The 25,657-nt window shown below is 55.6% G+C and overlaps 2 protein-coding genes across 5 annotated transcripts; both read left to right on the top strand.

Moving 5' to 3' along the window:
• The first annotated feature begins 298 nt into the window (after nt 1–298).
• On the top strand, nt 299–8,043 carry ENO2 (enolase 2). Of its 2 annotated transcripts, XM_087442824.1 has the most exons (13): nt 336–416; nt 1,192–1,273; nt 1,588–1,687; nt 2,150–2,245; nt 2,400–2,458; nt 2,785–2,854; nt 3,336–3,469; nt 3,693–3,915; nt 5,007–5,204; nt 6,026–6,227; nt 6,501–6,609; nt 6,756–6,814; nt 7,132–8,043. In XM_087442824.1, exons 3-13 carry the CDS (start codon nt 1,603–1,605, stop codon nt 7,199–7,201), a joined length of 1,305 nt encoding a protein of 434 aa, XP_087298950.1. In that variant the 5' UTR covers nt 336–416; nt 1,192–1,273; nt 1,588–1,602; the 3' UTR covers nt 7,202–8,043. The 2 variants fall into 2 exon arrangements, with proteins under 2 accessions (XP_004438749.1, XP_087298950.1); XM_004438692.3 differs by lacking the exon at nt 1,192–1,273 and having other exon boundaries at nt 299–416.
• A 4,016-nt stretch (nt 8,044–12,059) lies between these two features.
• Nucleotides 12,060–25,604, top strand: ATN1 (atrophin 1). Of its 3 annotated transcripts, none has more exons than XM_004438691.3 (10): nt 12,061–12,361; nt 17,548–17,741; nt 17,886–18,023; nt 18,178–18,291; nt 18,978–20,950; nt 21,152–21,374; nt 21,767–22,463; nt 23,376–23,519; nt 23,859–24,039; nt 24,249–25,604. In XM_004438691.3, exons 2-10 carry the CDS (start codon nt 17,715–17,717, stop codon nt 24,280–24,282), a joined length of 3,531 nt encoding a protein of 1,176 aa, XP_004438748.1. In that variant the 5' UTR covers nt 12,061–12,361; nt 17,548–17,714; the 3' UTR covers nt 24,283–25,604. The 3 variants fall into 3 exon arrangements, with proteins under 3 accessions (XP_087298947.1, XP_004438748.1, XP_004438747.1); XM_004438690.3 differs by having other exon boundaries at nt 12,063–12,361; nt 18,975–20,950; XM_087442821.1 differs by lacking the exon at nt 23,376–23,519 and having other exon boundaries at nt 12,060–12,361; nt 18,975–20,950.
• The last annotated feature ends 53 nt before the right edge of the window (nt 25,605–25,657 follow it).

The following is a 25,657-nucleotide window of genomic DNA, read 5'->3' as shown; positions in this document are numbered from 1 at the left end:
GAGACCGAGTTTGTCGTGGGCTTCATTGGATGATTACTAGTGTGAGGCTATGCCTCTTACTTTCGAGGGGGTCGGGGCGTGGGTATGAGCGCGCGTGGGCGCTGGGGGCCAGGTCCTGGGTCGCCCCCCCGCCCCTCCCCCATCGCTCTCCCCCGATCCCTCCTCCATCTCACTCCCATCGGTCCCCCACCCGCGCTCCTACGTGCGCCTCCGCCGGCGGCTCCTGACTCATCGGGGGCTCCGGGTCACATGCGCCCGCTCGGCCCTATCGGCGCCTCCCCCCGCCCGTCCCCCGCCTGCCGCCCGGGAGCCGCAGCCGCCACCGCCGCCACTCCCGCTCTCAGCGCCGCCGCCGCCGGCACCACTACCACTGCCACCGCCACCGCCACCGTCACCAGCTGAGTCGCAGCCCCAAGGTGAAGCCCCAACCAGACCCCCGCGCCTCTCCAGCCCCCTCCCTTCCGCCGTGCCCCCAGTCCCTCTCCCCTGGTCTGCGCGCATCTCTCGCCCCGTGGCGCTGCGCACCTGCTCCATCCCCCGGGCACCCTCCTTCTCCAGCCTTCTGGGGTCGCTCCTCTCGGTTTCTGGCCGTCGACCCCTCCTCATTTGGGCGCCAGGCCTCTCCGCACCTGCTTCTTTTTAACTGCGCCTTTCTCCACCTTTACCTGTCCCTCTCCCCACGCCCTTCTTCGCCTCCGGTTCTGTCGCTGTTAAGTTTGGGGTCTCCCCGGGCTGTGCATTTTTATCCTGGCACGTCCCTTGGCTTTGCACCTGGGGAAATGTCTTCTCTCACCCCACCTCAGCATCCCCAGACTTCCTCTAGACTCCTCTCTCCCACTCCGCCCCCACCTCGCCCCTCTTCTTTTGCATTGCCTCTTTCTGTGCACGGGGGAGGGATGGGAGGAGGGGAGAATTGGTCTAGGGGCAGGGAGAGAAAGGGCCCAGCATCGCCTCTGCCCCCGGGTCTCTCCTCCTCCGTCCCCAATGCAACCCCCAGGGACTGATGGCCTTCCCGAGGACCCTCTCCCCAGACTTCTCTACTGTACATCTCTCGGGAAGAGGAGGGACGTGGGTTTGGGAAAGAGACTGGGACCCCGGAGTGGTGGCTGGGGTGTTAAGTTGGGGTGGGATGGGGTCTCTGGAGGAGAGGCCCCGGCTGCCCAGACAACCCATCCTCTTCTTGGCTCCAAGGAGAAATGCAAGCCTGGCAGCCATTCTGCTCTGAAGCGATCTAGGGGAACCCCACCAGCCGGCTGCCAAAGCTGCTGAGGGGGTGAGGGAACCACTGCTGTGCCCCTCCCCTCCTCACTGCGGTGTCTTCCAATCTCGTCGTTTGATCTTACCCCGCCCCCCACTGCAGTGACCTCCCCTTCCTCACTGCATTGACCTTCCCCTTTTCCCATGGGGGGGGGGGGGGGGGGGGGGGGGGAATCCCTTCGACAGCCGAAAACTGCAGCCAGCTCCTCCCCACCCCCCACCCACTGCAGTAACCTCTTTCCCATCCCTCCCAGCCTCTGGCCCCTCCCACTGATCTCAGGCTCCACCCTTCTAAGCCTCATCTTTCTCCTTCCTTCCTTTCCACCCAAGGAAATCCCAGCCATCATGTCCATAGAGAAGATCTGGGCCCGGGAGATCCTGGACTCCCGTGGGAATCCCACGGTGGAGGTGGATCTCTACACTGCCAAAGGTAATGGGCAGGGCAGGGCATGGGCCTTCGCACAGCCGCCATGCTTGGTTCCCTGTGGCAATGGGGTGCTGGGCCAGGCTCACAAGCCTGCATTGTGGGGGCTGGATCCTCCTTGTCCAGGGGAGCTGGGATAGGCAGCTCTCCTTTCTGGTTTAGTGTCTGAGACGTGCCCTACCTCTGCACGTCTGTGTGCGCACCTGTCTGTGTGTGCATGTGTGTGCTGCCTGCGGAGCTTCATTTCTGTGGGTTCCTACTTGTGCATGTGGGACCTCAGTGGGGCAGATGAGGAGGCACTGTGCATCTGCCTCCTTGTGTGTGTGTGTGTGTGTGTGTATGAGGGAGCAGTGTGGGGAGAGGATTGGAGGTGGCAGGCAGGAGTTTAGAGCTGGAAGGCTGAAAGGACACCACCTGGTCCCTGTGGTGTCCTTCTCTCTCCCTTCTTATTCCATGTTTCTCTTCCAGGTCTCTTCCGGGCTGCGGTGCCCAGTGGAGCCTCCACGGGGATCTATGAGGCCCTGGAGCTGAGGGATGGGGACAAACAGCGTTACTTAGGCAAAGGTGAGGCCCTTTCTCTTTTCCAGGCTCTCCCACCCCTCAGCTTTATATTCCTGCCTCACACCAATCCCCAGCCTTCTTCCTGCATGCCTTCCTATCCTTTTCCCTTCTGACCCCTCCTGGCCTGACCCAGTCTGGCCTCTCTGCCTCTCCCCAGGTGTCCTGAAGGCAGTGGACCACATCAACACCACCATTGCACCGGCCCTCATCAGCTCAGTGAGGCCTGCTCTTTGCTGGGGGTCGTAGGACCAGGATCCTGGAAGGAATCCTGGATTAGGGGAGGAGGAAGAAGAGGGAGAAAGGCCCACCTCTTGGGAATAATGGTTACCAAGGGAAGGGTGGGGATGAAGACTCCTTACTGCCCCCTGCTCTGGGGGGTGGGGGTGGGGGCGTTGGTTCACGTCCCCTAATCCAGACAGGCTGCTGTCACAGGAAACTGGCTGGACCCTGGCTGGATGGGATCCTGTGTGTGGAGGGGGGCAGGCTCTGCCTTAGGGTCCAGCCTCCATCCTGGCCCTGGGTGATGGCGGCTCTGCCCACAGGGTCTCTCTGTGGTAGAGCAGGAGAAGCTGGACCACCTGATGTTGGAGTTGGATGGGACTGAGAACAAATGTAAGCAGGGACCAGGAGAAAGCGGGGCGGTACGAGGCTGGGGACATGTGGAGCAGAGAGAACTGAAGGGGCCAGTGCTGTGGGGGCTTCCTTAGGAAGGACTGTCAGAGGACTAGCCCTTCTTCCATCCCCCTCCCAAAGCCAGAGCAAGAGAAGATGCGTTTAACCGCAGTGGGAGGGAGTGACATGAGACAGAAGGAAGAACTTCTGTGCAGCATAAAGAGTGGGGAGTTGGCATGAGATAGTCTATGGCCTCAGGGATGTTTAGAAATACTTGCAGCTCTCTACCCTTTCCGGTCACCTCCTCTCTCCCTATCCCCCTTCCCTGCTGTTTTCGGGAGAGGATGGATGAGATGTCGCAGGAGTGGAGAGGGAGGAGAGGGTCTCCTTTACTGGCTCCTTTTTGGGAGTATAGGTGGAGGCAAGGGCTAGAAGAGGAAGGCGACATTTTTGCTCAGTGCCTTCCTCTGTAATCCCCCAGCCAAGTTTGGGGCCAATGCCATCCTGGGTGTGTCCCTGGCCGTGTGTAAAGCAGGGGCAGCAGAGCGGGAATTGCCCCTATATCGCCACATTGCTCAGCTGGCCGGGAACTCAGACCTCATCCTGCCTGTGCCGGTGAGCCTGCGTGCGCCATGCCTGTGCCCCTCCCAGGGGTGAGGGGGGGAGCATGAAACCTTGTGAGGTTGATGGGAGGAAAGTGAATTGGGACAGCTAAAGAGAAAGGATGGGGACATGAGACCCTGAGTCTAGGAAGCTGGGGGATGTTTGGGATTTGGGTTAACACTCCCAGGGGCGGAAAGGGAAATGCTCTGTGACTTTTCTGTCCTGTGACTCCCAGGCCTTCAACGTGATCAATGGTGGCTCTCATGCTGGGAACAAGCTGGCCATGCAGGAATTTATGATCCTCCCAGTGGGCGCCGAGAACTTTCGGGATGCCATGCGACTCGGGGCAGAGGTTTACCACACACTCAAGGGGGTCATCAAGGACAAGTATGGCAAGGATGCCACCAATGTGGGAGATGAAGGTGGCTTTGCCCCCAATATCCTGGAGAACAGTGAAGGTGAGGCCAGGAGCCCCATTCCCAACTCTTAAGTCTCACTCCATCCTGGGGCATCAGTAAGGGCCACACACTTCACTAAGTCCTAAGGAGTGTGGGTAGAGGATCCTTGAGCTGACTCCAAGAGGTACCAGTACTTGGAGTGGGTTGCAGAAGGACTGCCAAATTCACAAGTAGGCCCAGGAGGACAGTCTTCACCTGCCCAACGAGATCTGTTAGCAACTGTCAGTTCTCACTGGAGCCCCTCGCAATGCTGGGATGTGGTCCAGGTGATCTGTGGGATCCATCCTGGCATTTACTCCATAGGATTCTCAGTTTGATGAGATTTGCCAAACTCCAGGGAATCCATTCCAAAGCTATCCCATTCCCACCCCAACTTCTTAGGCCTCTGGGATCTCTAATTTTTCTCTGCCCTGGGAGAAACTGTGTAGTGAATAGAAACAATACAGGTAGTGGTTAAAAGTTAAGGTTCTGAGGCCAAATTACTTAGATTGAACCTTGACTTGAAGTGTTACTGGCTGGTGATCTTTCTTACTTACCTTCTCAATGCTTGGTCTTTGTTATCTGGAAAATGGGAATAGTACAGTATCTACTTCATAGCATCGTTGTGAGGATTAAATGAGATCATACAGTCATGTGTCACTTAATGACGAGACACGTTCTGAGAAATGAGTAGTTGGGTGATTTCGTCGTTGTGCGAACATCATAGTGTGTATTTACATAAACCTATATGGTATCGCCTACTACACACCTCGGCTATAAGGTACTAATCTTATGGGACCACCGTTGTGTATGCGGTCTGTTTTTGACCAAAACTTCGTTATACGGTGCGTGACTGTATATGTAAAGTGGTTGGGTGACACAGCCCTCAATAAATGAGAGCTATTAAAAAAATATATATTATTATCAGAATTCCATTCCTCTGCCTTCCTGGAAGAAGGCTTGCTCTTCCCAGACCTGGGGATAACCCCACCAACAACCTTAGCCAGACTTCTCCCCAGCAAGTCCTCCACCTCTGCTCTGACTTTCTTTCTTTCCCTCATTCCTCCTTGCCCACCCTTCCTGCTGATAATCTCACTATATTCCATCCCCAGCCTTGGAACTGGTGAAGGAAGCCATCGACAAGGCTGGCTACACGGAAAAGATTGTCATTGGCATGGATGTCGCTGCCTCAGAGTTTTATCGTGATGGCAAATATGACTTGGACTTCAAGTCTCCCGCTGATCCTTCCCGATACATCACTGGGGACCAGCTAGGGGCCCTCTACCAGGACTTTGTCAGGGACTATCCTGGTGAGAGCAAGGGGTGTGGAGAGAGGGCAGGGGGTGTGTCGGGGGCAGGCAGGGATGTGTTGGGGCAACTCTGGACTTTATGGGGTGCTGACTCAGGTGTCGGGTGGAGGGTCCTAAGAAGAACATGAGAAACAGGGATGGGATGAAGGAGCCTCCTGCAGAGCCTGGGCTTCGAATGTCGTGTACGTGTGCAGGCTCCTGTGATGAATCTGTTGCATCTGCCTCGGGTCCTGATTAAAGTCAGAGGCTCTGAAGCTACTGGGGTCATGGGGAAGGCTTTGGAAGGAACCATGGATGGTGAGAGGGTGACATGGACCTAGCAGGGAATTAGCACATTGTAGTATTTTTGATTTATAAAATTATGGATGCTGAATAGAGCTGGAAATGATGTGTGAATAGAACAGAAGGCCGAGGAGGACTGCATTACTCTCTTGAAGTCTAACGAGGGCTTTTACCCCTGGATGTAGGCAGTTGGTTTTCATCTTCCTGAGACAGAAGAGCAAGAAAAAGTAGACATAAATTGCAGAATGAAGAATTTTGATTAGTAATGAGGAAGAGCTTCCTGGTAGTGAAAATAGGGAAATGCAAAGACAGGTTGTGAGAAAGGTTCTGAATACTTTTTTTTTGAAAAAAAGTTTTATGAAAGAATCAAGATAAGAATCAGTTATGGCAGGCTTATTTTTGGGGGGCAGGGAGAAGCAAGAATGAGCAGGCTCAGTTAGCCAGGGGATCTGTCCATTTCAGGGAATCAAAGTGGGGTGTTCCTGCCTGTTGCACAGACCCTGGGAGGATCAACAGCCCCCTTACTGCTCTCCCTGCAGTGGTCTCCATCGAGGACCCGTTTGACCAGGATGATTGGGCTGCCTGGTCGAAGTTCACAGCCAATGTAGGGATCCAGATCGTGGGTGATGACCTGACAGTGACCAACCCAAAGCGTATCGAGCGGGCAGTGGAGGAAAAGGCCTGCAACTGTCTGCTGCTCAAGGTCAACCAGATTGGTTCGGTCACAGAAGCCATCCAAGCGTGAGTGCCTCCTGGCCCTCTCCTACTCAGCCTGTTTCTACAGGACCCCTCCTGGAAGTGCTCCCAGCCTAATCCTGCCCACAGATGTGAAGAGAGCAGGGAGCCTGGAGTCCCCTTCATAGCTCTCTTAGTTCTGCTTCCTCCACCCAATTCTCTGCTCCACTCCCAGACAGCTTTCCTCCAGATGTTTCTTGACATAGACCCAATCTTGGGGCTGGGAAGAGAGTGCCCAGTGTGAGGAGCTGGGGGGTCAGTGCTGGTGTATGGATACAGGTGCAAGCTGGCCCAGGAGAATGGCTGGGGAGTCATGGTGAGTCATCGCTCAGGAGAGACTGAGGACACATTCATCGCTGACCTGGTGGTGGGGCTGTGCACAGGCCAGGTAAGTGCAAGGGAGATCTTTGTGGAATTGGTGGGTCTCTCCTTCTAGGTGTTTGAGGGTGTCAGGGGAATTTTAAGGGAGTATAAGTGTCCTTTCAAGGAATGAAGGGGCAGCCACTGAGCTGCTTATCTTTTGGGATGTTTCAGATCAAGACTGGCGCCCCGTGCCGTTCTGAGCGTCTGGCTAAGTACAACCAGCTCATGAGGTGAGGGAACCTGGGGAATGGGAGCCCAGGGCCCAGATGGTTAAAAGGTCTGTTTGCCCACTGTTCCATCTCCAGTGGAAGTGTCCAGGGCCTGGAGAACAGTAGATATCCAGAAAATATTTGTTTTTGAAAGATGAGTTTACTAATAGCATGACTGATGGATCCCACAGGTTACATGGGAAAGCCAGGGAATGCTCACACTTGCGCTAGGACACAGGAGCAGGTGGAGTGAGGGCCTTGGAGGCTGGGAGCCTCCTGGGAAGAGACTTGGATCCTCCTGCTTCCCTGACTTTTCCTTTCTGGCTCATCTCTCTCAGAATTGAAGAAGAGCTGGGGGATGAAGCTCGCTTTGCCGGACATAATTTCCGCAACCCCAGCGTGCTGTGATCCCACTGCTTGCCCGGAGCCTGGAACCCTGCTCCGTCCTCCTGGAACTGCTTCCTGTCCTGCTCTGTGGTATTTCACCCCAGACACCCCGGCTGACCTGCTGCGCTGCTCCTTAGCTTGTCTGGCCCCTGCTGTCTCTGCTCTCCCCTATCTGGGTTCCACACTCTCCACTTCTCCTTCCTTTCTGTTCTCTCTCCTCAAAAACTGGCCGTGAGACTGAGGATTATAAGGGGGTCCATGGAAGAATGATCAGGGTCTGTGACAGGAGCATCAGCGTTGGTTGCTGAGGTGTTTAGAGAGGGGCCACATGTCACCTTTGCTTTGTGCTGGTTTCATGTTGCATATGAACCAGGAACTGCAGAGTGCTGAGGTGGAGAGGAGTGCCGGCTGCATGGTCATGCCTGGCCTAAGACTTTAGTGTATTATTTATTCATTTATTTATTTTTTATTCATCCTGTTAATTAATTAATCATTTCCCCATAACTCCAGGGCCAAAAACTGGCCTGACTAGAGGGGACTGTGTGTCTGTATTTCATGTGGCTGTAGATTCTGAGATGGCCTGGGGTGGGAGGTCTTGCTGGACTGGAAAAGGTAACAGAAAAGGGCCTTGACGTCAGTTCCGTTGTGTGTGCCAACCCTTAACTGAAGCCTGGCTCAGTCCAGAGGTGGGGCTGTGTGCCTGGGGGCTCTTCCCCGATAACTCTCTCCCCAGCCTTAGCTTCCCTCTTCTTCCTCCAGCTGCACCAGAACAATGTCTCACTCCCCCATGCCATGTTCCACAGATGCCACCACCTCTGTGGCACTGAAATGAGCACCACCATTAAAGTCTGAATCACAGTGCATCATTGTGTCTGAGGAGTCTTACTCTAGTCCATATGAAGGGAGGAAAGATGGAACACCGGGAGGCTGGTGAAACTGGATAGCAGAGCTGGGGAGGGCAGGAAAAGAGGAAGAAACCGAGCAAATATGGCCAGGATGATGGCACTGCCTACCCCACCCCGGCCAGATGGGGACCACGTTGCCTTGCCTGCTTGGCAGCAAGCCTCGTCCCAGGACCCAGGTGAATTAGAGATTCTTAATCTGGAGTCCAAGAATTCTTAAAAGTATCAAACATTCTGTGTATATGTTCATTTTTTGGGGAAAGGGGTCCAAAGTATTTTCAAATTCCCAAAGGGCATTGACCAAAGAAGGGATAAAGCTGTGGACTCGAGCAGCTCCCATATCAGCCCCTCCCAAACAATCCTGGCCGCTTCTGGGATGGAACAGCACTGCATGGGCATCATCCGGAGCAAGATGTGGAACTGGGGAGGGAAGAAGGTATGGGGGTGGGGGTGGGTGGGGTGTACAGAGGAGGGCCTGATGAACTGAGTCTTCCAGTAAACTAGTGCCCAACAGGCCCCCTTGGCTGGGTCGTGCCATGTGTGGCTGGAGACCCACTACAACTCTTCAGCTCCAGTGGAACCCCAGCATTGAGATGGGAACCCAGGAACCCCCCCCCCCAAGAAACCCCCTCACAGTGCTTTGACACCAGGGCAGAGCCCAGCCATAGAGGCTGCACTGGGGGAGCTGTGACCACTAGAGGGAGTCAGGGTTCTGCAGGACACCACACTGCTCCCCAAGCTAGGGGAGGGGTGGGAGGCATTTCAAGGATGTTCCCTCTGTGGGCCTCCACTGTTTCTACTCTCAGTTCTGGTCCTGGGCTCCCTCTGCCATTCTGCCCAGCCAGGACTAGGAGAGAATTCCAGTTCTGTACGGGCAGGACCCATTTCTCTGCTCTTCTTCCTGTGTCGCTGACAACCTCAGCCATTTTCAGTTCAAAGAGCTTCTTGCCCCCTCTTCTCTGGCCTCTTAATTTCAGTGTGGGCATCTCATCTTTCCCTTCTCTTCCATGTCTCCTGGCTTCCCCTTCTGTTTCCCTTAGGGCACACTGTACTTTTCTCTGTGCCTCTCAGTTTTCTCTGGGGTCCATTATATCCGTCTTTTTTCAGTAACTCCTAGACTGAGCAGGACTATTCTGGCTAGAGCCACATTTCCTCACCTCTGCCCTCTCTTCCCTCCTTGCTAGGTTGCCTTCTCTGGCAGCCATGTCCCTCCTCAGGCACTGGGTTGGATTGGGTTACAGCTAGCCCAGCTTGGCCTGGGCCTCCCAGGCCCCTCTCTTCACTTTCCCTTTGTGCCGTTGCCTGGAGACCAGTGGGTTGTGGGGGGCTGGGGCCCAAAAGGGAGCTGGGGTGAGAGATGGTGGGGTGTGTGTGTGTGATGTTCTCTGATGCTGAATTGTGAGCCTGGCCCTCAGGCAGGGGAGGAATTGGAGGGGGTAGACCCTGGCTTCTCTTCTAACTCTCCCCATCCCATTCCTACATATGCCTAAATTTTTCTTTTAGGCTCAGATATGTCACCATTCTAGCGCATCTCTTAGTGGTTAAGAAATGAGGGATAAGAGCTCAGCCTGGAAGGGACCTCAGAAGGGTCTGGGCCAGGGCCCAGAGGGAGACTGAACTGAGAAGTGCAGGGGAGGAAATGCACCAGGGAGGGGAGGAGTCAAGGAACAAAGTTAGGGGTGGGGAGAAGGAGCAGGGCTATCCTAGGGCACTGAGGAAGAGAGGGGAGCAGCACAGGGTAGGGGAGGGAGGGGGCGGGAATAGGGAGCTGGCCTGGTTTCTAGAAGGCCCTGAGGGGTAAGGAAGGTGGGCATGGGGTGGTAAAGTGAGTGCCAACCAATTCAAGACACTAAAGAGTGGTGATTCTTTCCTAGGCCAAGGAAGCCTTCTCGCTCAGGTTCCCCAGTGCTTTAGAATCCATTTAGAGCTTTAAGGTATTCCTAGAACTTGGCTGAGCCTGGCTCAAGGAAATACGAGGCAAAATCTGAGTTGCTACAGAGCCAACCTCCTTCCTTCCCAGAAGGCTGGTGGGATCCTGCCATTCAGGGCCCACCCCTGACCTCTAGCTGGCCTAGCCCCACACATCCCCTACCCCCACCCCAAATCTGGAGAGCTATTGAGGGCTCCAATCCAGACTCCAGCTCCAGCTCTTCCTGTTTCCCAGCCTGCCTGCCTCCCTCCCATTCTCTGGCCTTCCCAATCTCAGCTGCCAAAAAATCACCCAGTGTCTTGGTGTCCTTTGTCCTGGAGATGTTGCTGCTTGGTGTGGGGCCAGGGAGGGAGCCCAGAAGAAGACACTGGTGGTGGACTGGTGGGGGTGCTGGCTTCATGGCTGAAGACTGGGAATGGCTGGCAGACTGACAGAGTCAGAGGCTGCCTGGAGAGCAGTGTGGGGAGGAGGAACGGCCTGCGGACTAGGTGGGGATTGTCTCCATATTAGAATCATTGGGCTTGGGGAACCAGGACACCCAGGGATTTGGTTCCACACTGAGCCTAATACCCACCTGGCCCCTTCCCTGTGGCCCAAGGTACCCCATCAGTGATGACTTCAAACAGATTTGAGAAGGAAAATGGAGACACCACCAGACAGAAGGGCCTGAAGATGGTGTTCCACTCCTATAAACTAATCCCTTACCTACCCTGGGGCTTACCCTCCCCATTTCTATCATTTCCTTCTGCTGTTTTCCTTTCCCATCTTCACTCGGGTCTTCCATCACTGACCTTCCCTCCTCCATATTGCCACCAAAGGCCTTGTTTATCTTACACTTCCTTCTAATCTTCTTTACCCCCCTCACTCCGCCCCCACCCCATTCAATCTACCTTGTCTTGCCTACCAAAACTCTCCTCAGCTCTTTTGGAAACCCCCCACCCCCATACTCCAGCCATCTCTGTGCCTTCCACCCTCCTTTCCCACTCAGAACCCCAGCCTCCCCCTAGAACATGCATCTGGCCCCACCTCCTTCATCCCTTCTTAAGGTTCCTCATGTTTTCCCTTCTTTCTCTACACTGACGTCTCTGGATTTCTCTCTCCTCAGTTTTCTTTCATCATCCCCAAATTCTTATATTCCCTATTCTTTTCCTAACACTAATCACCCCCAACCTCTTTACTCTTCCAGAAACCCCATCCTCCTATATGTCTCCATCTTTTCAGTTTCTTCCCCGCCTTATGACACCAAACTTCCATCCCATTCTCTCATAATTGCCCCCCAAACCTCCCCGGCTACATGTCTGCCAGAGACGCTGTCACCCCATGCTTCTTTCGCCTCCTGTCACAGACTTCATTGCCCCCAAAGCCCCCATGTAGCTCCATCTTTCCAATCTAACCCCATTACTCCAATCTCTGCCACATACATACAACCTCCCACCTCACCTCTGCCAGACTCTTTGCCCCCCAACTTCTCCAGCCTTCCCCGATCTGCCCTTACAACCCACAGCCCCTCCTACCTAGCCCTCTCGGCGCCAGGCCCGCGGGCCCCCCACATTCCGCCTCGGAGAACCCTTCCCCGCGCCCCGGCCCCTCGGCCTCCGTCTCGGCCAACTCGCGCAGCGCCGCCCCCTCTCCGATCCCCCACTCTCCCCCCTCGCCGCTCGCCTCGCGCTCCCTCCCTCGCGTCTCCCTCCTGGCCCCTCTCTCCTCGTTCCTCCGCGCTCCCTCCTTCTCCGTCTTCCTCCCTTCTCCCATCCCCCTCTCCCAGGCTCCCTCCCTCCGCCGTCCGCTTTCCTGTGCGAGTCGCCGGACGCGCCGCCCTGCCAGCCCGCAGCCCCGCGTCGGGCCGGGGCCTCGGGCCGGGACCCGTTCAGGGGGGACCGCTGGCCTCGGGGAGGGGCTAGGAGGGGGCGCAGGGACGACCGCCCGCGCAGGGCGGGGGCCGGGGCCGCGCGAGTGCCGGCTGCGGCGGGCGGGCGCGGGCGGCGGCGGGGCAGAGCCGCGCAGAGGGCCGGCCGGGCCGCGGGGGCGAGCGGCGCGGCGGGGGCGGCGGCGCGGCCCCGGCATTCCGGGCGGCCGGGGGAGGCGGCGCGCCTGGGGAGGGGCCGAGCGAGAGCGGCGGTCGGGATTTGCTCCGGCGGGCCGGCGGGCAGTCGGGGCCAGGTGGAGTGAAAAAGGGGGATGGGGGCAGCCTTCTGGGAGGGTCCGGGCCGCCGCCGCCGCCGCCGTAGCGGCGGCGACTGAACGCAGGAAGAGGAGAGGGGTGCGGGGGAGCGGCCACCGCCGCTGCCCGGAGGCGCCGGAGCCCCGAATCCGGCTCGGAGGCAGCCAGCCGTCCCGAGCTACAACCAGGTAAGATCTGCTGCCGCCCGGGCCTCGGGCCCGCCCGGGTTCTGGCCCGTGGCTCCCCACCCCCACCCCTCCCGGTTCCCTCTCCCGCCGCCGCCGCCGCCTCCATTTGTTATTTTCCCGATCCGGTCCCCCCACTGTGGGCACTGCCTGGCCTGAGGGTGGGGGCTCAGGGGGTGGGGCCGGCCCCCGAGAAGGGATGGGGACCAGGGCACCGGGAGGATCTGGAAGGTGGGGGAACGTGGGAGGGTCTCAGGAGGAGGGCTGATGGGGCTAGAGGGTAGCCAGGACCCTGGCACCAAAAGAGGAACGCCGAGGTGGAGGGTTGGCGGAGGAGAAACGGGGGCTGCCTGTGAGGGGGCTTCGGGGCGAAGGCAACAAGGATGGAGAGATGGCAGCGAGGTGGGGCATGAGGGGTCCAGGAAAACCCCAAAGGCCCAGAACCCGGGGTTCAGAGCCGGGTTCTATACCGGGTGCTTAGGTATAGAAGGGAAGTGGGAGATGGGGAAGGGGTGTGGTAGGTGGAAAGAGAGGGGATTGTAGCTGATGAGGGAGGAGGATGGAACCTGAGGAAAAGGAGGCCGGGAAAGGGCCAAGGAGAGGGCCACCTTTGAGAAGAAGAACTGGAGGTATTCCTGGGTGGAAGTGGGAGGGTGATGCTTTTGTGACTCAATTTTCTTTCCCCTACTCCAGGTCACCTTTGGCCTTGTTTTTCCAATTCCAGGCATAGTTACTTCTTGGAGAGGGGCACACTGGGGCCCAGTAGTGTGGGTCCTCCTAAAACTATTGAGGAGGAAGAAGGAGAGTTAGGGAGAAGGGGTTTCTGGGAGGGTGGAAACAGGCTGGGGCGGGGGGGATTGGGCAATTTTATAGGCACGCCAAACAAGTTGTGATCTCTACCCTCAAATCCTCAGAGTGCCCACTGCCCCTCTAGCCATGGTTTCCATGGGGCCGGGGTCTTCATTACTGTTTTGAACTCAAAGATTTCCCTTTGTGCGTGGGCTTATTCCTACTGGGGTAGGTACTCTTAAGCTCCCTTCTCTGAGGGTGCTATAGGAGGATAGGAGTTGCTTTGGCAACTGGAGGGGGAGTGGCTAGCAGATGGACCCCTGGGATGGACTCTTGAGGGGCAGGTTCTGCCATTTTGTTGCCGTGGCAATGATCCTGTGGGATATCCAATAGGTGGGGGTTCAGAATATTGAGTGGACCTCAGCCTTGAGGTATGTTCCGGGACTCTTGGCTGGGTTCTGGAGATGTTTCTGGTGCTGCTGGTGGATAGGAGATTCCCCAGGGACTCCACCCCTTTCCATCCAGCAGTCTGTTGGAACAGGGAGACAGGTTATTTGCAGGTCATAGGTATTTCTCCAGGTCCCTCCCCCTAGGCATGGTGGGAGAATGGAAATGCTCCTGTTGAAGTTATAGGATCTTTTGGTAGTTCTTTCTGGGCTCTCTACCTCCCTTATTATTTGAGATTTTTTGTATACAGTGGTCTCTTTGCTTCCTTGCACTGATAGTCTTCCATTTGCTTAAACTTGAGTCTCCCTTTTGCTCTTTCCCAGACTATTGCCACAGTGACCCTTTCCTCAGCTAACCTTCCACCTTCTATTTCCCTGACCTTGTAGGAATGGCTGGGCTCTCCACACCCATCCCAGGTGAGGGTGGTCCAGGGGAGAGGGCTGTGGAACAGCCTGGTGCACTGGAAATACTCGGGAACAGGAGCTGGGAGACCTGTGTCTAGTCCTGGCTGTACCTCTAACTGTGATCTTGGGCGAGTCACTTCTCTTTGTTTGAGCCTCAGCTTCATTGTAAGATGAAAGGGTTATAGAGAAGATGATTTCTGAGGCCCCTCTGACAACCTGAATTCTAAGGCTTAGGACAGTCCATTGTTATCTGCTGGTCTGGGCTGCATTGTTATCTAGGAGTCACTTTGGACTGGTTTGTGAGTCTGGCGGGTCCGGAATGATGATGGGGGCTGGGCCAATGATCCTGAAATGCACCCTGCAAGCCCTTCCCAGAAAGCCTTGTGCCTCAGTTGTATTCCTTCTGACATCCTTCTCATATTTCTCCCTTAATTTCTTTTCCTGTTCCTTCTTAGAGATTCTTTCTCTATTTCTCACTTTTCCACCTTCCCAGTCTGGTCTTTATCATTTCCTTTTGCAGTAAGGCTATGAAGGTGAATGTGCTTTGTGTGTTGCCAGATACATAGTAGGTGCTCTATAAATGTTAGTCATAGTGACTGGCTCCTTAGGGCAAGATGTGTCGCTCAGCTTGTTGGTGCTAAAATGTGCCCCAGGTTCAGAAACATATATGCAGCCCAATCCTAACTCCTCTCCCCCTGCCACTCCTTATTTCCAGGATTACCTACCCTTTTTATTTTTATTTATTTATTTATTTTTGTGAGGAAGACCAGCCCTGAGCTAAGATCCACGCCAAGCCTCCTCTTTTTGCTGAGGAAGACTGGCCCTGGGCTAACATCCGTGCCCATCTTCCTCCACTTTATATGGGACGCCACCACAGTGTGGCCTGACAAGCAGTGCATTGGTGTGCGCCTGGGATCTGAACCCCGGCTGCCAGCAGCAGAGCGCACGCACTTAACTGCTACGCCACGGGGCTGGCCCCTACCTACCCTTTTATGACTGCTTTTCTCCTTCAAAGCTACTCATTGCTAATTTCATCAAAATTCAGCAGATTAAAAAAGTTGAGGTGGGGGAGGGGCACATTGGTATTGCTCTGCCATTTTGGATCCCCAAGCCCTAAATGACTTGGTGAACAGGTTCTGTGATGGAGGGAGAGATGGGCACCGTCCTCTAGAAGGGCTGGCAAAGGCACCCAGTCACAAATAGTCATCTTTGTTATGCTTTTGTTGAGGTTGTTTTCCCCTTTTGTTATGTTGGGTCTTGTTCTTTGGATTTTTTTTGGGTTGACACTATTTTATTTATTTATTAATTTTTATTTTTTTGTGAGGATGATCAGCTCTGAGCTCACATCCATGCCAATCCTCCTCTTTTTGCTGAGGAAGATTGGCCCTGGACTAACATCCGTGCCCATCTTCCTCTACTTTATATGGGACGCTGCCACAGCATGGCCTGACAAGTGGTACATTGGTGCGCGCCCAGGATCCGAACCTGGGCCGCCACAGCAAAGCGCACGCACTTAACGGCTACACCATGGGGCCGGCCCCAACACTATTTTAAAACCTATCTACACAACTACTTAAAAATGTGGTAATAGTTGTAGTTGAAGAAAAATGGCTGGTTTACTGGGCAGAGCATCAGCTGTAACTTCACAAGACCTGGGGCTCTGTCCCAGCTATTTTGTGACTCTAAGTAAATTGTTATTTATTTTTTTTTGGTGAGGAAGATTAGCCTTGAGCTAACATCTGTTGCCAATCCCCCTCTGTTTGCTGAGGAAGATTGGCCCTAGGCTAACATAGGTGCCCATCTTCCTCTGCTTTATATGTGGGACGCCTGCCACAGCACAGCTTGATAAGCGGTACGTAGGTCCACGCCTGGGATCCGAACCTGCGAACCGTGGGCCACCAAAGTGGAGTGCACCAACTTAACCACTACGCCACTGGGCCAGCCCTTAAGTAAATTGTTATTAAATTTCCTGGAAAGGTTAGGCTCCCCCCTCACTGCCTGCCTCAGTAGGGTTGAGTGAGAAGTAATTACTCTGTATTCCTTGGGAAAAATATGCTATAGAATGTGGAAATGCCATTTACTTAGCCAGGCCTCCTAACTCAGAATAGGTGGGCAAGCTTACCCTGTTTCCCCCAAGGCCAGCAGCACTTCATTCAAGAACACCTACCGAAGTTAGTGGGTTTAAAGGTCAATAACAAGAACAGAACACCCGTATATATGTGACATCAGTGGCGGGTATAGAAAGGAAGAAAACAGTAAGAAGATGTTGTTTCTGCTCTCAAAAGATTTTATGGTCAGTAATATGGGGAGTGTGACACTTGGCAAAAAATACAAAGAAGTGCAAATGAGAACAGCTGACTACAGTCATCTGCCACATAATGACGTTTCAGTCACCGACGGACCCTATACATGATGGTGGTCCCATAAGATTAGTACCATGTAGCCTAGGGGTGTAGTAGGCTACACCATCTAGGTTTGTGTAAGTACACTCTGTGAGGTTCACACAATGACAAAATCACCTAACGACGCATTTCTCAGAATGTGTCCCTGTCATTAAGTGAAGCATGACTGTATATAGATAAAGATATACATAGATAGATATAGATAGGCTGTGAGGAGGTGTGTGTCCCTCTCTAAGCCAAGTCGGAGGACAGGCTTACAAACTTGTAAATTTGTATTTTGTGCTCACTGATATTCACTGATTTGGTTGGTAAAGTGAAAGCCCTGACTTTTCCTCTAGCCTCAGGGAACCCAAGCACTAGAGAGGGGGTTTCTCAGAAACGAAGTTCTGCACTTTGGGGACACCTCGGTTTTGTCTTGGGATTGGTAGGGCTGTGCGCCTTTGTGTTGTAGAATGGGACGTTCTTCTACCACCTACTCTGCTGTGAAAAAAGATTTTTTTCATATCTCTGGGACTGATCTAGACCTTCTGAGCATTTTCCCCACCAACTTCTGATGAGAGAATGGCAAAGTATAGAAGAAAGAGCATGGGCTTTGAAGTCAGGGAGACGTGGGCTTGAGTCTAATGGCTGTTGCTGGTTCCTCACTGTGTATTCATCATGTGAAGTTGGGCAAGTCACAGTCACTATCTTTGAGCCTCAGTTTCCTCACCTCTATAATGGGAATAATAAGAATACCTACTTTCCAGGGTTGGTTGTAAATAGTAAATGAAATTGTATGTGTAAGGGCTTCACATAAAGAAGATACTCAATAAATTAGTTAATACTTCAGCTCCATTTCTTTTGCTCCTTTGTAAGGCTCTGTGGAATTTGCGTGCGCATGGACATTTCCTAGAGATCATGAAGGGTAAGATAGTGTGATCTCCGGAAGTGGAGCTCCTAGGTACATCTGAGTTTTCTGCAGAGTCTCCTTCACTTGTAGATGGCTGGGGTAGCCCATGGGGCAAACCAGCAATGTCTTACGGGGCCTGTTCCTCTTGACCCAATGGCCTAGGGCTGGGCCACTGACTCAGTCCCATGACAAGCACAGTAATGTCCCTTCCAGACTCTATTCCCTAATTTGGAGACTCTGATGGTCTTTTTCTAACAGGCTTCACTGAAAACAGATCCTGCAAGTTCCAGGTGCCTACACTGGACACTTGGAGATCCTGCTTCCTGCTTCCCAGGCCACAGCTGTGGGGAACTTGGGGTGAAGCAGAGAAGTTTTTGTATTCAGCTGCCCAGGCAGAGGAGAATGGGGTCTCCACAGCCTGAAGAATGAAGACACGACAGAATAAAGACTCAGTGAGTAGTAGCTAAAATGAGACATGAGAGATTAGGGGCAGGGAAGCTAGGGGGAAGGGCCTGGAGAGGGAGAACAGAAATAAGGCACATCACAAAGTTAGGTGCAACGTAAACAACTACATTATCTGCCTCCTTCTCCCTCAGATGTCAATGAGGAGTGGACGGAAGAAAGAGGCCCCTGGGCCCCGGGAAGAACTGAGATCAAGGGGCCGGGCCTCCCCTGGAGGGGTCAGCACGTCCAGCAGTGATGGCAGAGCTGAGAAGTCTAGGCAGACTGCCAAGGTATTCTGGCCTCAGGTCCTCCCACCCACAGGATGCCCAGGCACTGGGGCTGCAGGGGTGTGTGTGTGTGTGTTGTGGGGGAACTTCCTGTCTAGCAGAGGGTAATGGAGGCTTGGGAGGTATAAGACAGGAATTTTCTCTTTCTCTCTCACAGAAGGCCAGAGTAGAGGAAGCCTCCACCCCAAAAGTCAGCAAGCAGGGCCGGAGTGAGGAGATCTCAGAGAGTGAAAGTGAGGAGACCAACGCACCAAAAAAGACCAAAACCGAGGTGGGAGACCCTTGCAGCCATCCCAATTTATTTTCTGATCACTCTTCCCCCCAGACTTCCTTTCGCTCACAATTCCTATTTCAATCTTGCCTGGGATATGAGAGAAAAGTCATACCCTAGTGTTGATGAAAGTTGCCCTGTCTATAAGATGTCAGATCTTTAGGGCTTTCGCCAGCCCACTAGATGACCAGGCAGGGCCGAAGGGGACTAGAAGAGCGTGGGGGATTCTAGTCTCTCCTTTTCTAGGTCCTGATTTTCATGAAGGGGCTTGGGAGGAGGTTAACAAATAAATCATAAGGAAAATGCAGAAGTGATCTTTTTAAGAACCAAGGGTTTCTGGGATGCTTAGTTAAAGGGTAAATGAGACGAGAGGAGGGGGGATATGAGCTAGTGGAAGACAGGGATTTGGTTCAGCTGTGGCTGGGGAGAGGGTGCTTGAGATCGACACTTGAGGAACGAATAAGGTTTTACAAGGAGGGAAGCAAGACTGGCTGCTAGGGAGCAGCTGAGAATGTGGGGATACTGCGGGAATCCCCAAATGGCAGGGAGGTGGGCTTGAGCAAGAGTATTCATCACATCTTGGTCATGGTGTGCTGAGGGGGAAATGATTTTGTGCAAGGGAGGCCCCAAATCTAGGGGAAGCAAGAAAAGGAAAGGGAAAAATGGCCCTCCCTTTTCTACAGCAGGAGCTCCCTCGGCCACAGTCTCCCTCGGATCTGGATAGTTTAGATGGGCGGAGCCTCAATGATGATGGCAGCAGTGACCCTAGGGATATCGACCAGGATAACCGAAGCACGTCCCCCAGCATCTACAGCCCTGGAAGCGTGGAGAATGACTCCGACTCGTCTTCTGGCCTATCCCAGGGCCCAGCCCACCCCTACCACCCACCTCCACTCTTTCCTCCCTCCCCTCCAGCGCCAGACAGCACCCCCCGACAGCCAGAGCCTGGCTTTGAACCCCATCCTTCTGTGACACCCACTGGATATCATGCTCCCATGGAGCCCCCCACATCTCGAATGTTCCAGGCTCCTCCTGGGGCCCCTCCCCCTCATCCACAGCTCTACCCGGGGGGCACTGGTGGAGGAGTTTTGTCTGGACCCCCAATGGGTCCCAAGGGGGGAGGGGCTGCTTCTTCAGTGGGGGCTCCTAGTGGGGGTAAGCAGCACCCCCCACCCACCACCCCCATTTCAATATCAAGCTCTGGGGCTGGTGGTGCTCTCCCTACAAAGCTGCCTAACACTCCAGTGGGGGGTGGAAACCTACCCTCTGCTCCACCACCAGCCACCTTCCCCCATGTGACACCAAACCTGCCTCCCCCACCTGCTCTGAGACCCCTTAACAATGCATCAGCCTCTCCTCCTGGCCTGGGGGCCCAGCCACTACCTGGGCATCTGCCCTCTCCCCATGCTATGGGGCAGGGTATGGGTGGACTTCCTCCTGGCACAGAGAAGGGCCCCACTCTTGCTCCCTCACCCCATGCTCTGCCCCCTGCTTCCTCCTCTTCTGCCCCAGCCCCCCCAATGAGGTATCCTTATTCATCATCTAGTAGTAGCTCTGCAGCAGTCTCCTCTTCCAGTTCTTCCTCTTCCTCTGCCTCCCAGTACCCAGCTTCCCAGGCATTGCCCAGTTATCCCCACTCCTTCCCTCCCCCGACAAGCCTCTCTGTCTCCAATCAGCCGCCCAAGTATACTCAGCCTTCTCTCCCATCCCAGGCTGTGTGGAGCCAGGGTCCCCCACCACCTCCTCCGTATGGTCGCCTGTTAGCCAACAGCAATGCCCATCCAGGCCCCTTCCCTCCTTCTACTGGAGGCCAATCCACTGCCCACCCACCAGCCCCAACACATCACCATCATCACCAGCAGCAACAGCAACAACATCATGGGAGCTCTGGACCCCCTCCACCTGGAGCATATCCCCACCCCTTGGAGAGCAGTAGCTCCCACCATGCACACCCTTATGCCATGTCTCCTTCCCTGGGTTCTCTGAGGCCCTACCCGCCAGGGCCAGCACACCTGCCTCCACCTCACAGCCAGGTGTCCTACAGCCAAGCAGGCCCCAACGGCCCCCCAACCTCTTCCTCTTCCAACTCCTCTTCTTCTTCTCAAGGGTCCTATCCATGTTCACATCCCTCTCCTTCCCAGGGGCCCCAAGGGGCGCCCTACCCTTTCCCACCGGTACCTCCAGTCACCACCTCCTCGGCTACACTTTCCACGGTCATTGCCACAGTAGCTTCCTCACCAGCAGGCTACAAAACAGCCTCCCCACCAGGTCCCCCGCCGTATGGAAAGAGAGCCCCGTCCCCAGGGGCCTACAAGACAGCCACCCCACCCGGATACAAGCCGGGGTCGCCGTCCTCCTTCCGAACGGGGACCCCACCAGGCTATCGAGGCGCCTCGCCGCCCGCAGGCCCAGGGACCTTCAAGCCGGGCTCGCCCACTGTGGGGCCTGGGCCACTGCCGCCTGCGGGGTCCTCGGGCCTGTCATCCCTGCCACCACCGTCTGCAGCCCCTGCTTCAGGGCCGCCCCTGAGCACCACGCAGATCAAACAGGAGCCAGCTGAGGAGTACGAGGCCCCCGAGAGCCCAGTGCCCCCGGCCCGCAGCCCCTCGCCCCCTCCCAAGGTGGTAGATGTGCCCAGCCACGCCAGCCAGTCAGCCAGGTGAGCAGCCAGGGCAGGTGCGGGCGGGGAATGGGGACCGACAGAGCTGGAGCAGGCCCACCCGGCGTTCATGTGCTTTTTAAAGGACTCAGATCCCTGTCTCGCCCTCAGCCTGCGGGGGCTGGTTTTGGGGCACGGTCCCCGCGGGGCCGCTCGGGCAGCTCACAGGGGCTGAGCGCACACTGCCTCTGCACCCGGCAGGTTCAACAAACACCTGGACCGCGGCTTTAACTCGTGCGCGCGCAGCGACCTGTACTTCGTGCCGCTGGAGGGCTCCAAGCTGGCCAAGAAGCGCGCCGACCTGGTGGAGAAGGTGCGGCGCGAGGCCGAGCAGCGCGCGCGCGAAGAAAAGGAGCGCGAGCGCGAGCGGGAACGCGAGAAGGAGCGCGAGCGCGAGAAGGAGCGCGAGCTGGAGCGTAGCGTGGTGAGTGCGTCACCGCGTGCGCCGCCCTCTTTCTGGCCCGCCTGCTCGCCCGCCTTCTGCGCCGCGCAGGGAGGCTCGAGGGGTGGGGGCGTCATCGCGCCACCTGTCAGAGAGGAGGAACCACTGCATCCCAGGAAATGGAGACTAAAGGATTCCAGCGGGAGGGATCAGTGCGTTCCTGGGTTGGGGGAAGGCAAGCTCAGGTCAGACTACCTGTGGATCGTAGGGAGAGCCAATATCCACGAGAAGAGGGTAGCGAAGTTCCTGGAAAGCTGAGTGCCAATAATGTCAGGCATTTTGGCATTCAGCTGATGAGACAAATGAGCAGCTCAGGACCAGCCACCTCTCTCCAGATCTGCCCTTTTGAGTCCGCTTCTCTCTGTATCCCACAGAAGTTGGCTCAGGAGGGCCGTGCTCCAGTGGAGTGCCCATCTCTCGGCCCAGTGCCCCATCGCCCTCCATTTGAGCCGGGCAGTGCTGTGGCTACAGTGCCCCCCTACCTGGGTCCTGACACTCCGGCCCTGCGCACTCTCAGTGAATACGCCCGGCCCCACGTCATGTCTCCTGGCAATCGCAACCATCCATTCTACGTGCCCCTGGGGGCGGTGGACCCGGGGCTCCTGGGTTACAATGTCCCGGCGCTGTACAGCAGTGACCCAGCAGCCCGGGAGAGGGAGCGGGAAGCCCGTGAACGAGACCTCCGTGACCGCCTCAAGCCTGGCTTCGAGGTGAAGCCCAGTGAGCTGGAACCCCTGCACGGGGTCCCTGGGCCAGGCCTGGATCCCTTCCCCCGACATGGGGGCCTGGCTCTGCAGCCTGGCCCACCTGGCCTGCACCCTTTCCCCTTTCATCCGAGCCTGGGGCCCCTGGAGAGAGAACGACTAGCGCTGGCGGCTGGGCCAGCCCTGCGGCCTGATATGTCGTACGCTGAGCGTCTGGCAGCTGAGAGGCAGCACGCAGAACGGGTGGCAGCCCTGGGCAATGACCCGTTGGCCCGGCTGCAGATGCTCAATGTGACCCCCCATCACCACCAACACTCCCACATCCACTCCCACCTGCACCTCCACCAGCAGGATGCCATCCATGCAGGTGAGACTTCGACTTCTTTGCCTTGGCCTCTTGGGGCCACCTTGCCCCCTGGCAAGTGATTGGGCTCTTCTGTTCCTGAGGCCAAGACGTCCCTCCCTAAGTGTGGCACGAGCCTCTCTCCTGAGATTGCTGCCCACATCTTTGCCTTCCTGTCATCTGCCAGCCTGTCTCCTCATGCCCTAAACTCGCTACAGAGACTATAATTTTCCAGCCCTCGGCTCTCTTCCAACTCTAGCAGCCCACCCGTGATAAAGACCCAGCTGGAAACCTTGGAAGGAACAACACTTTTATACCCTCACAGCCCCTCTCCCCGAGCCCTTCTCATGCCCATTTTCTTGCTTGTCTGGATTTGACTCTTGTTGTTTCTTGCCATCTTCTCCTCTCCTCCCAGGTGGAGGTCTTTCATGTTCCACCCCATCTCTAGATCTGTGACCTTCCAGAAAGAGCCCTGTGGCTTTGCTTGTGGGGGTCATAGGTGATATGAGCTTTCCTTACTATCCTTTCACCATATTTCTCATTGTCCAGAACACTGCCCAGTCTAACCTTACAAACACGTTCATTCCAGGCTCTCTTGTGCTTTCTCTCTTAACCTCCTCTCTCTTCCTGTCTCATTTCCCAAACTTTCTATCCTCTTCCATCTCTCCAAGCAGTGTACTTCTTTCTTTCCTTTTTCTCAGACCCCTCTGACAACTGTAATTTGTCCTCTGCCATCCATGTGTCCTACTCCAGTAGGGTCTTGTCCTGTCCATCCCCCAGGCCCCCAGTTCTTCCATTGTGCCTCCTTGTTCCATTCTGGATCTCCCTGTTTTTGATTGTCCATCTCTCTTCCCAGGCTTGGCTCCCTTCACCCAAATGCATGCTTTTCCCCCAATTCTGCCTTCTGGTGACACCTTCCTCTTCTCTGCCCTCCAGCCTCTGCCTCGGTGCACCCTCTCATTGACCCCCTGGCCTCAGGGTCTCACCTTACCCGGATCCCCTACCCAGCCGGGACCCTCCCCAACCCCCTTCTTCCTCACCCTCTGCACGAGAATGAAGTTCTTCGTCACCAGCTCTTTGGTAAGGATGGAGGTTGGAGGTGGGGAGGGTCTAGTGAAAGAAGGGCAGAAAGGAGGAATTTGGGTGAGATTGGCCTAGTTGGGCTTGGGGAGGGATGAGGAGGTGCCCAGAGGAACCAGGATGGAAGTAGGAGGGCTGAGGCCCTGCCCAAGAGAGGCACAGGTTTTAGTGCCAGGCTAAGAGGTTTGAATTCTAACCACTGGCAACTTGCAGGACTGGCTGTTTCCTAACCTTTTTAGTCTCAGTTTCCTCTGTATGTAAAGTGGCTGGCTCTCTCCTGGCCCAGAGTAAGTATCTGTACCCCATCAGTCATGTGCCTCCTGCTCTTTCTGCCCACAGCTACTCCTTACCGGGACCTGCCAGCCTCCCTCTCTGCCCCGATGTCAGCAGCTCACCAGCTGCAGGCCATGCACGCGCAGTCAGCTGAGCTGCAGCGCTTGGCGCTAGAGCAGCAGCAGTGGCTACATGCCCATCACCCGCTGCACAGCGTGCCCCTACCTGCCCAGGAGGACTACTACAGGTACTACGGCACCCCTTGGCAGGGAGTGAGGGGATGCAAGCTCAGCTGGCCTGGCAGCTGGCAGGGTGTGGGCATGGTCCAGCTGGGCACTAGGCTCCTGGGGGAGGGAGACCTGGCCCTTCTCTTCCACCATCCCCCTCTGTGAGAGGGGCCAGGTCAGGGTCGACCTCAGTCTCTCCTCTCTCTGCTCTGTACCCCCTCTCCCCTAGTCACCTGAAGAAGGAAAGCGACAAGCCGCTGTAGAACCTGCGATCAAGAGCACCCATGGCCCCTGCATCTGGACCTTGGAGGCCTCCTTCCAGGCCTGCCACCCAGAGCCGAGGAGGGGTGCTGCTCAGTTGAAGGGCCTCGCAGCTGAGCAGAGGGAGGGAGGATGGGACAGATGGAAGTCCAAGGCTCCTGTGGTGTGCCGCGGTGGGGAGGTAGTGGGGGTGGGGGCAGAAAGCACACAGTATCTTGGACCAGGTCCTTTTCCCTTGTCCCCCTGCTTTCTTCCTCCCCCATGCCCAACCCCCAGTGGCCACCACCCCTCCCCCACCCCGTTGGTGTGATTATTTCATCTGTTAGATGTGGCTGTTTTGCGTAGCATCGTGTGCGGCCCCTGCCCCTCCTCAGTCCCTTTGTGTGCGCGCCCCCTCTGCGATGTATGTCCCTTGCCCCTCCCCCACATTAATAATTTATATATATAAATATCTATATGACGCTCTTTAAAAAACATCCCAACCAAAAACAACCAAACAAAAACATCCTCACGACTCCCCAGGAAGATGGCTGTGACTGGTTCTTTGCGGGCTATGGTGGTGGGCTTGGGATGGGGGCTGGGGTCTCTGCGCAGGGGTCCCTGGAGAGGAAGCTGTGGAACCGGAGAGGCTGGCAGGGAAGTGGGAAGGGACGGACCTTCTGAAGATACTGAGTGTAGGGACCCTGGAGAGTTGGAGACGGGATCTCAGAAGAGCCCGGGGCCCTGGAGCCCTGGCTTCCTAGTGGGGGTCCTCCCGGTGCCAATCTCCTCCTTCCTCCCAAGGCTGGGAAATGGAGATGCTGGAGGCCTGGGACAGGCACGCTTCGGACGTGGTCGGGTCTGAGAACGTTTTTGCAACTGGTCACACGGCTAGGAGCCACCAGAGTCCTGAATCCTTTCCGTGGAATGGCTAGAGAAACGGTTATGAGGCGGAGGGGCAGGGGCCGTAGTTTCGGTGGGTTACAGCGATTGGAATCCTATGGTTTGAGGAAGGAGCGAGTGACAACTTCAAGCTTAGAAAAGAAATTAGAGGGCGTACCGCTGCAGCTAACACGGCATCACAAGGCCATTTTAGGAAAGCGCGAGAGGTACTCTAGCTCCAAGCTTTTACTGCTGCGAGTCGCTGTCTCCGTTCTTAAAAACTAAAGGGGTGTGACTGGCTTCTTTCTCAGCCAATCAGCATCGGTCTCATTTGCATAGAGCCTTAACAAACGTTCACAAACTCGAGAAATCAATGATATGAGTAAGTTCCTTAGAATACTGCTTTTCCTTCTGAAAGTTACACTGTGCCTCGCTGCTTATACAGTAGGAATTAGAACCCCGCTCTGAGCTCACCCTCACCGATAGTGGAGTTCCTGGCTGTGCCGCCTTCTCTCC

The sequence above is a fragment of the Ceratotherium simum genome, chromosome 17, assembly GCF_057802395.1.
Source record: "Ceratotherium simum simum isolate JZ-2026a chromosome 17, ASM5780239v1, whole genome shotgun sequence".
In the NCBI taxonomy this organism is placed as follows: domain Eukaryota; kingdom Metazoa; phylum Chordata; class Mammalia; order Perissodactyla; family Rhinocerotidae; genus Ceratotherium; species Ceratotherium simum.
Note: the sequence above shows the minus strand (reverse complement) of the source record. Positions and strands in the feature narration are given on the sequence as shown.

Excerpts from the sequence above, each read along its gene's own strand:
- ATN1 (XM_004438690.3), top strand. The coding sequence starts at position 17,715 with ATGAAGACACGACAGAATAAAGACTCA. Across the intron at positions 18,024-18,177 it reads AGTCTAGGCAGACTGCCAAG|AAGGCCAGAGTAGAGGAAGC; the intron begins GTATTCTGGCCT and ends TCTCTCTCACAG. Across the intron at positions 18,292-18,974 it reads CAAAAAAGACCAAAACCGAG|CAGGAGCTCCCTCGGCCACA; the intron begins GTGGGAGACCCT and ends CCTTTTCTACAG.
- ENO2 (XM_004438692.3), top strand. The coding sequence starts at position 1,603 with ATGTCCATAGAGAAGATCTGGGCCCGGGAGATCCTGGACTCCCGTGGG. Across the intron at positions 2,855-3,335 it reads GGATGGGACTGAGAACAAAT|CCAAGTTTGGGGCCAATGCC; the intron begins GTAAGCAGGGAC and ends GTAATCCCCCAG. Across the intron at positions 3,470-3,692 it reads ACCTCATCCTGCCTGTGCCG|GCCTTCAACGTGATCAATGG; the intron begins GTGAGCCTGCGT and ends TGTGACTCCCAG.